We start from the raw sequence: 8,794 nt of genomic DNA, 5'->3' as shown, positions 1-8,794 counted from the left end.
CCATTAACGGGGACACTCCAGAAGCGGGGACAGCCCAGAAACGGGGACACCGCTCATGGGCGACACCTCGAAACTAACATGGGGACACCCCCAAAGTGACGGGGACACCGTTAATGGGGGACACCGCTCATGGGAGACACCCCGAAACTAACGGGGACACCCCAAGACTGATGGGGAGGACACCCTGAAACTAACGGGGGGGGACACCGCTAATGGGGGACACCCCAAAACAAATGGGGGGGAACACCCCAGAAATGGGGACACCCCATTAACAGGAACACCCCAGAAACGGGGACACCCCAAAAACGGGGGGCACCCGCAAACGTGGACACCACAAACGGGGGGAACCCATAAATGGGGACACCCCATAAAGGGGGGAACCCATAAAAGGGAGGAACCCACAAACGGGAGCACCACAAACGGGGGGAACCCACAAACGGGGGTACCCCCAGCCCCAGCCGGGGCTGTAACACCCCCGCCCGTGGCGCTCTCATCTCCGCACAGTTCGTTATGTGCACGCCCTATTATTTATTTACCGGTTCTGCCGTTTGTTTGTAGGTCCTACCCCAAACAAACCGTTGTTTATGTGGGGGGGCACACACAAATGGGGGGTTCCAGGGAGATCCGTGGCTCCCACACCCTCGAGTTACGGGGGCTGCCCAGGGGCTGCTCACACCATTACAAACCCCTCAAATCCCATTAACTGAGTTCGCGTTATTTTTTAATTAAATTTTACATTCACCACAAACCCTCACCGAGCCACTGCGCATGCGCCGCCTCGGCGTCACCGCCCCCGCCGGCGCAACCGCCGCGCACGCGCAGCCCCGCCCACCCCGGCGCGCGCGGGGGGGGGGGGGAAGCTCCTCTTGGTACTGCGCATGCGCGGGGCGGGGCGCGAGCTGTGTGGGGGTTTCCCGCCTTTTTCTGTGAGGGGAGCGGGGACTTTCCTGTCCCTTTATCGCTGTGCGGGAGCCCTGAGGGGCGGAGGGCGTTCCTCCGTTTTACCGTGAGGGCTGGAAGGGGTTCCTCCCTTCCGTGAGGGCTGGAGGGCGTTCCTCCGCTTTACCGTGACGGGTGGAAGGGGTTCCTCCCTTTTTCCGTGAGGGGAGAGGGAATTTCCCGCCCTTTTTCCGTGAGGGGTGGAGGGGTTTCCTCTCTCTTTCCCTGAGGAGTGGAGGGGGGTTAATCTCTTTTTTCCGTGAGGGGAGGGGGAATTTCCGGTCCTTTTTCCTTGAGGGATGGGGGGAGAGTTTCCCGCCTTTTTTCCGTGAGGGGTGGAAGGGGTTCCTCCGTTTTTCCGTGAGGAGTGGAGGGCTTTCCTCCCTTTTTCCATGAGGGGTGGAGGAGTTCCCCCCTTTTTCCGTGAGGGATGGAGGTGGTTCATAACTTTTTCAGTGAGGAGTGGAGTGGATTCCTCCCTCTTTCCCTGAGGGATGGATGAGGAGTTTTCTCGCCCTTTTCCGTGAGGGCTGGAGGGATTCATCTCTTTCCGTGAGCGTGGAGGGGTTTCTTCCCCTTTTTCCGTGAGAGGAGGGGGAGTTTCCCACCCTTTTCCATGAGGGATGCAGGAGTTTCCCCCCTTTTTCCGTGAGGACAGGGAGGAAGGGTTTTGCTTCCTTTTTCCCCGGGCCAGGGGGGTCTCCCGCCCTTTTTCCATGAGGGGAGAGGATTTTCTCAGCAGGCAGAACCGTGTTGGGAGGGTTTGGGGCGTGCTGGAGCTGTGGGCTGTGGGTTTGGGGTCCATTACGGGACAATCCCCCTCAGCATCTATAGACACCCCCCGACGGGCTGTTGTGACAGACCCACCGGAACCGGTAATGCAGTAATAAAAACCCTTTATTTCCCAATATATTGCCCCCAAAAGCCTCCTGCAGGCTGGGGGAGTGGGGGGGTGGCGGGGGGGGAGGGGAGGAGCACCCCACAAACTAACGGAGGCACCCCAGAAACTGAGGCGGGCACCCCAAAACCCGTGAGGGGCAAGGGCACCTTTAAACCTGAGGGGGTCTCCCCAGGGGGAAACTGAGGCACAGGCAGTTCAAGGCACTTGCAAAGGCGTTTGAGGGAGGGGCAACCCTTGAGGGACCCCCAGATCTACCCCTGCCCCCCCGGGGGGACCCAGGCGTCGGGACCCCTCAATAATTTAAGGCTGGGGGTCCCCCTGTGCGGGGGGAGGTTTGGGGAGGTCTCCGTTGGGGTTCTTGGCTTGTTCAGGCACCGTCTGGGGACTCTGGAGGGGGCACAAAGTGGGGGATTAGTTACACCCCCAGGGACCCCCAAACCCTCTGGGGATCCCCCCAGTACTCTCCACAGGGCAGCAATCTCCTCCCAGTGTTTCCAGTTCTCCCCTGTATGTTCCTCCCAGTTCCACCAGTAGGGCCGCCCTCCCTTTCCCAGTTCTCCAGGTTACTCCCCACTCCCAGTGCTCCCAGCTGTCCCCTACAGGTCCTTCCCAGTGCTCCCAGTGCCCTCCCACAGGGCAGCAGCCCCTTCCCAGTGCTCCCAGTGCCCTCCCACAGGGCAGCAGCCCCTTCCCAGTGCTCCCAGTACCCTCCCACAGGGCAGCAGCCCCTTCCCAGTGCTCCCAGTACCCACCAGAGGGGGCGGCGGTGTGGCGCTGCCGTAGCGGGAAGGTGATGTAGGCGTCATAGCCCAGCAGGATCCCGGCCAGGATCCCGAACACCTGGGGGTACGGGGGGTCAGAGACACCCAAACTTCCCTGGATCCCCCCCAAACCCCCCTCACCCCTCAAGACTGGAGGGATCAGAGACCACCAAACCCCCCTCACCCTGGCCTAGAGCCCCAAGACCTGGGGGGCAGGGAGATCAGAGACCCCTGAAGCCCCAAACCTCCCTGGAGCCCCAACACCTGGGGGGGCAGTGGGATCAGAGATCCCCAAACCCCCCTCACCCCGGCCAGGAGCCCCAAGACTGGGGGGATCAGAGACCCGCAAAGCCCCCTGTACCCCCGCACACGCACAAAGACCCCCCTCAGCCAGGAGTCCAAACACCTGGGAGGGGTCAGAGACCCCTCAAACCCCTCCTGCACCCCCCCAACCCCCTGGTCAGGAGCTCCAACACCCGAGGGGAGGTCAGAGCCCCCCAAATTCCCCCCTCACCCCTCCCGCGATGCCGGCGCCATCGTGGTGGCTGAGGAGGACGATGAGGGAGGTGATGAGGAAGAGCAGAGCCCCAGTGACGCAGCGTGTGAAGTCCTGGGGGGCACACATGGGACCCCTCAGAGACCCCCCAAGCCTTCTGGGGACTCCCCACCTCCAGGGCTTCCCCCCAGGGACCCCCAGACTCTCTGGGGACCTCCAGTCCTCAGGGACACTGCCCTACTCAGCCACCAACGGCACAACAGCCCCCACCCACCCACCCGTCAAGGGGCGATGGCGTGGGTGGGGCCCGCCGGGCGGGGGGCTCTTAAAGGGGCAGAGGTCGGAGCGCTCAAAGGCGGCGCTCGCCCGTGACGCGGGAGGCTGGCGCAATAACGGCTGGCACGGCGGGCCGGGCACCGCCCGAGCGCCGCTGCTCCCCGCGCACGGCCAGACAGACATCCGGCTGCCTCCGCCTTTGCAGCCGGGGCCCCTGGCCCCGCCCTTCTCACCTTCCCTGCCCGCCCCCCCCCTTTCTCAAGGGCGTTGCCCCTCCACGCGCCCGAACGGGACCGGGAGGCGCGGGGGGAGCGGCGCCTGCGGTGTCCCACGGCACGGGGGACACTGCGGGCGTGTCACCCCCGGACTGCACGTGCCGGCCCCAGCGCTCCGGGAGCGCTCCGGGAACCGGGCATCCCCCGGGGGGGACCCGGTGTCCCGCTGCTCCCCCAATGGGGACCCCGGTGCCGCGGTACCCCCGATCACTTTCAAAGCAGGGACCCCGGCAAAACCGGCATCCCGCCATCCCGCTCCTGCAGCCCGCCACGGACACGGGGACCCACGTGTCGGGGTGCCCCCAGGCCCCCACAACGGGGATCCCAGACATCCTGCCCCGCCCAAACCGGGACTCACGGATCCCCCCGCCCCCCGAATGAGCGCCCAGGCGTGTCCCCCCTCCCCAAAGGAGCCGGGCACCGAGGCACCCTGCCCCCTCCAACAGGGACCGGGCATCCCGCTGCTTGCCCGCCCCGAGCCGGACCCAGATGTGTCCCGGTGTGTACCCCCGGTGCTCACGCCGCTGGGTCCGCAGCCCGGTACCCCACCCCGGTGCCCCACGCGGCGCCCCCCGTGTCTCACGATCTCGCCGATGAGCACCAGCCCCTTGTGGGTGCGGCTGAAGGCGAGGCAGGTGGCGGGGCAGCTCTGGACCCCGCTGGACTCCATGGCGGGACCGGGCGGCACCGAGCGGGCGGGAGGGGACGGGGACGGGGGGACAGGGACAAGTGCGGCAACGCCACCGCGGCCCACCGGGGCTCGGCGGCCCCGCCACCGCCCCCAGGGACACCGCCGACTCCGCGTCCCGCCGCCCGGCCGCGCGTCGTCATCCCGGTGCGGCATCACTCAGGCATCGCCATCCCTCGCGCTGCTGAGGCCTCGGCGGGAGCAGCACCGGGAGCAGCTGCCGCCGCGTTTCCCGACGACCGGGACGGTGCCGGTGCCATGAAGGAGGACCGCCAGCATTCCGTCGACCTGGGTGAGGCACCGGGGCCATCCCGGCACCGCTCCTCGCACTGCCGGTCGTGGCCTGGCCGCGAGCGAGACCGGCACTCACCGGGCTGATACCGGGAGCAGGAGGTCCTAGGGTGGCTCTAGGGTCACCACGGGACCACACCGGCTGCCTGTACCCATCACCACGGGCAGCCAACCCTGGCCTGTTGTGACCGATGTCATCTTTGGTGGCATGTCCGTTGGCATGGCCAGTGGCATCACCGGCTGTCCCTCCTCTTGTCTCTGTGACAGGTTACGCCATCACCAAACCCGACATCCTGGCCGAGGTGGAGCGAGGGGACGAGGGGGTGGCGGCGGCAGCGGGGCGTTACGGGGGGCACCAGAGCCCCCGGCCACACGGGGCACCCGCCGGCCCCTCCCAGGGTGAGCGCGACACGGGGACGGGCGGGATCGTGGCCGGGTGGCACCAGGAGCGGGAGTCGGGCACCGGCCCGCATCCTGCCCAGCCGCGCGCTTGGTCCCGCGGGATTCCCGGTGAGGCGGCCGCTCCCCAACGCGCTCCTGTCTCCGCAGGGGACTGGCGGGGGAAGGAGGTGAAGAGCGAGGACGGGGTGTCCCCACCGCCCCGCTCGCCCCCGTCCCGCCACGCCGGCCCCGCCGACTTCCTCGTCCCGCTGCGGGAACGGGGCTGCAGCTACTGCGGCGTCCTCGAGCCGGAGCCGAACCCCGGTGCCGGTAACGGGGGGTTCATCGCCGCACCCCCCGCCTTCGAGAGCCGGCGCTGCCGGCCCGGGGAGCCGCCGCTGGATTGTGCCGAGTGCGGCCGAGGCGTCGGGCAGAAGCCGGACCTGGTGCGGCACCGGCTGGGGCGCGGCACGGAGCTCGGCTACGCCTGCGGCCGCTGCGGGAGAGGCCTCGCCGAGCCGGGGGGGCTGGGGGTCACGGGCAGCCCCCACCGCCCGGGGCCCTGCACCGGCCGCTCCCCGGGCACGGCGGAGGGAGCGACGGCTGCGCCGCGGAAGGAGCGGAAGGAGCTGTCGCTGACCGAGAAGGTGCGCGTGCTGGAGATGCTGGAGGGCCCCAAGGTGTCGCAGAGCGAGCTGGCCAAGCGCTTCGGGGTGTCGCAGCCCCAGATCTGCCGCATCATCAAGAACAAGGAGCGCATCCTGAGCGAGTGGCACCGCAACGGCGACCCCGAGCGCAAGCGCAAGCGGGAGGGGAAGGACGCGGCGCTGGAGGCCGCGCTGCTGCGCTGGGTGGAGGGTGCCCACGCTGCCGACCTGCCCGTGGGCCGCCCGCTGCTGCAGCTCAGGGCCAGGCACCCGGCCCGGCCCGATCCCGAGCCCACCGGCGGCTGGCTGGCTCGCCTGGGCGCTCGCCACGGCCTCGCCGGCAAGAAGCCGCCGGCAGAGAAAGGGGACGCGGAGCAGCCCACGGCGGAGCACTGGGCCGGCACGGTGCTGCCCGGGCTCCTCCGCAGCTACGCGCCCGCCGAGATCTTCGCCTGCGGGGAGACCGCGGTGCCGCTCCCGGCCGGCGCCCTCGGCAAGGGCGAGAGCCCCGGCGAGCGGCTGACGCTGCTGCTCTGCGCCAACGCCAGCGGCTCGGAGAAGGTGCCGCTGCGGGCCGTGGGGGACAGCCCCCGGCCGCGCTGCCTGCGGGGCGTCAACCTGGAGCAGATGCCGTGGAGCTACCGCGCCGGCAGCCCGGCCGGCCTGACCGCCCCGCTCTTCGCCGAGTGGCTGCGGGACTTCAACGAGGGCATGCGGCGGCGGGGCAAGAGCGTCCTCCTCCTCCTGGCCAAGCACGAGGCGCACCCCTACCTCCAGCTGTCCAACGTCAGGATGGTCTTCGTCCCTGCGGCCACCGCCCTGGCCCAGCCCCTGGACCGCGGCGTCGCCGGCGACCTCAGGGGTCACTACGGGCGGCGGCTGCTGCGGTGGCTGCCGGCGGAGCGCGGCGCGGGGCAGCCCAGCCTGCTGGATGTGCTGCACATGCTGGCGCAAGCCTGGGGCGACGTTCCCCCCGGGCTCATCGCCGGCTGCTTCCGCGCCGCCGGCTTCACCCCCGATGCCGGCGCCGAGGCCGTGTCCCTCACCTCGGCCCCCGGCCGGCTCGGCCGGGAGCGGCCGGAGCGCGACGGGGACCCGGCGGAGGCGGACGGGGACGAGGGCGTGACGGAGGGGGAGGACGCGGGCGAGCTGGCGGCCGTGCCGCCCTGCCCCTCGGAACGGGAGGTCTGGAAGAGCCTGGCCACGCTGCGGAGGTACCTGGAGTGCCAGGCCACCTCGCCAGACCTCTTCCAGGCTTTCTACGAGCTGGAGGACGCGGTGCACATGGTGTCAGCCGGGGCAGGGCGAGCCTTCCTCGGGGACACCCCTCCCCAGCAGTGACAGCTACACGTGCCCAGACCCGCTTGTGCCCACGGGAGGGGCCGGAGCTCCTTGGGGCTGTCACCAGCCCGGCCTGGCCGCTGTTCCCTGCAGTTGTGCCGTGGGGTTTGCAGTGGCAGTGCTGGGGACACAAAGCTGCTGCCAGAACCTTCTCCCAGGGAGCGGCTGCTGCAGCCAGCAGGAAACAATGTGGTGCTGCTGCCAGCGGGGATTTGCCCTGAGTGGGGTCGTTGTGGCTGCCATGGGGGGATGTGGGTGGTGCTGGGGTGTCCCCGTGCTGGGGACAGCAGCTCCATCCCACGGGGGAATCGGGTGCCTCCGGCTGCTGTCACCACGTGGTGCCTGGAGGATTGTTACAGGCATTAAAAAGTTGGAATTCAGCAAAGCGAAGTGCGGGTGGTTTTATTCTGCTGTCACATCTGCTGGGAGTGGGGCAGAGCTCCCCGGGGCTCCCCAGAGCAGCGGGGCCACCCCAAACCCCCCTTTCCCTCCTGGGGACATGGTGGCCTCCACAGCCACCCTGAGCTGTGCCATCTCCACCCAGGTATCAGGGCCATGGCAGCACCTGCGGGCAGTGAGGACCTGGCTGATCACCCTGTCCTGGCTGTGCCAGCCTTGGTGGCACCCACGGGCACCCTGGGGTCCCTGCACTGCGCACCCTGTCCCCCACAGCAGGATCCCTGAGGCAGGACGGGGTATGGGGATGACTCTGCTTGTTTGCAGAGGGTCAGGGGCAGCTGGAGGCCACCAGGCAGGGACAGAGGTGTCCCCACAGGCCCAGGGGGTACAGGGATGGAGGCCACAGGGGGATCCCCACACGGATACAGGGTCACAGGTGGGCATGAAGCACCGAGGGGAAGGGGTGCAGCAGGCGGGACCCCCACAGGGATACAGGACCACGGTTGGGAAAGGGGGGGACACAGGGGCTCCTGCACTGGGGGTTCCCCATGGGGACACCCCATCATGGGGGTACATGGGGTGCACGGGGGTGGGACCCGCGTGGGATGCACCTTCCCGGGGGTGCAGGGATGAGGGGCATGGCGGGATCCCCACGGGGACACAGCCCCACAGGTACCCACGGCACCCTCGGGAGGGGGGTACAGGGATGTATCACCCCGGGGGACCCCCACGGCATACATCCACGGTGGGTACCCGCTGTCCCCTCGGGTGGACTGCAGGGATGTCTCCTCCCGCAGGGATGTCCCGGTGTGCTGTCCCTCCTGGTGGGATGTCCCCTCCTGGGGCTGTCCCCTCCTGGTGTGCTGTCCCTCCCGGTGTGCTGTCCTGGTGTGCTGTCCTTCCCGGTGTGCAATCCGGTCCCGGTGTGCTGCCCCTCCCGCTGTGCTGTCCGGTCCCGGTGGGATGTCCCCTCCAGGGGCTGTCCTTCCGGCAGGGCTGTCCGGTCCCGGTATGCTGTCCCGTTGTGGTGTCCCTCCCGGTGCTGTCCCCTCCCGCTGTGCTGTCCCCTCCCTCCCGGCGCTGTCCCCTCCCGGTGCTGTCCCCTCCCTCCCGCTCCGCTCTCCCCTCCCGGTGCTGTCCCCTCCCTCCCGCTCCGCTCTCCCCTCCCGGGGCCGTTCCCGTGCCCGGTCCCGCCCCCGCCGTGTCGCGGCGGTGCCGCCAGGGGGGGCCCGCGGCCGCGGTGTCGCGCAGGGCCCGCGCCGGCGCTCGGAGGAAATGAAGGCGAGTTCCGCCGAGGCGGGAGCCATTACCCGCCGCCGGACCTGAGCCCCCCCTCCCGCCGCCGCCGGGGCCCCGCTCCGCGCCCCCCGCGCCCCGCACGCCCGTCCCGGCGCAGGTA

General features: G+C 69.0%; 2 protein-coding genes across 4 annotated transcripts; one reads left to right on the top strand and one right to left on the bottom strand.

Moving 5' to 3' along the window:
- Window positions 1-1,803: 1,803 nt before the first annotated feature.
- On the bottom strand, window positions 1,804-4,492 carry LOC121351823 (collagen alpha-1(III) chain-like). The gene is made up of 5 exons (XM_041464197.1): window positions 3,640-4,492; window positions 3,372-3,421; window positions 3,116-3,334; window positions 2,593-2,680; window positions 1,804-2,227 (listed from the first exon to the last, which is right to left on the bottom strand). Exons 1-5 carry the CDS (start codon window positions 4,490-4,492, stop codon window positions 2,208-2,210), a joined length of 1,230 nt encoding a protein of 409 aa, XP_041320131.1. The 3' UTR covers window positions 1,804-2,207.
- Window positions 4,493-7,136, top strand: LOC121351813 (tigger transposable element-derived protein 3-like). 3 transcript variants are annotated; one of them, XM_041464185.1, is made up of 3 exons: window positions 4,493-4,628; window positions 4,895-5,026; window positions 5,177-7,136. In XM_041464185.1, the coding sequence occupies exons 1-3, from the start codon at window positions 4,595-4,597 to the stop codon at window positions 6,994-6,996; spliced, it is 1,986 nt and encodes a 661-aa protein (XP_041320119.1). In that variant the 5' UTR covers window positions 4,493-4,594; the 3' UTR covers window positions 6,997-7,136. The 3 variants fall into 3 exon arrangements, with proteins under 3 accessions (XP_041320119.1, XP_041320120.1, XP_041320121.1); XM_041464186.1 differs by having other exon boundaries at window positions 4,895-7,136; XM_041464187.1 differs by lacking the exon at window positions 4,493-4,628 and having other exon boundaries at window positions 4,804-5,026.
- The last annotated feature ends 1,658 nt before the right edge of the window (window positions 7,137-8,794 follow it).

The sequence above is a fragment of the Pyrgilauda ruficollis genome, unplaced genomic scaffold (assembly GCF_017590135.1).
Source record: "Pyrgilauda ruficollis isolate IOZ18807 unplaced genomic scaffold, ASM1759013v1 scaffold173, whole genome shotgun sequence".
In the NCBI taxonomy this organism is placed as follows: domain Eukaryota; kingdom Metazoa; phylum Chordata; class Aves; order Passeriformes; family Passeridae; genus Pyrgilauda; species Pyrgilauda ruficollis.
The sequence above is the reverse complement of the archived record's forward strand: the minus strand, read 5'-3'. Positions and strand labels throughout refer to the sequence as shown.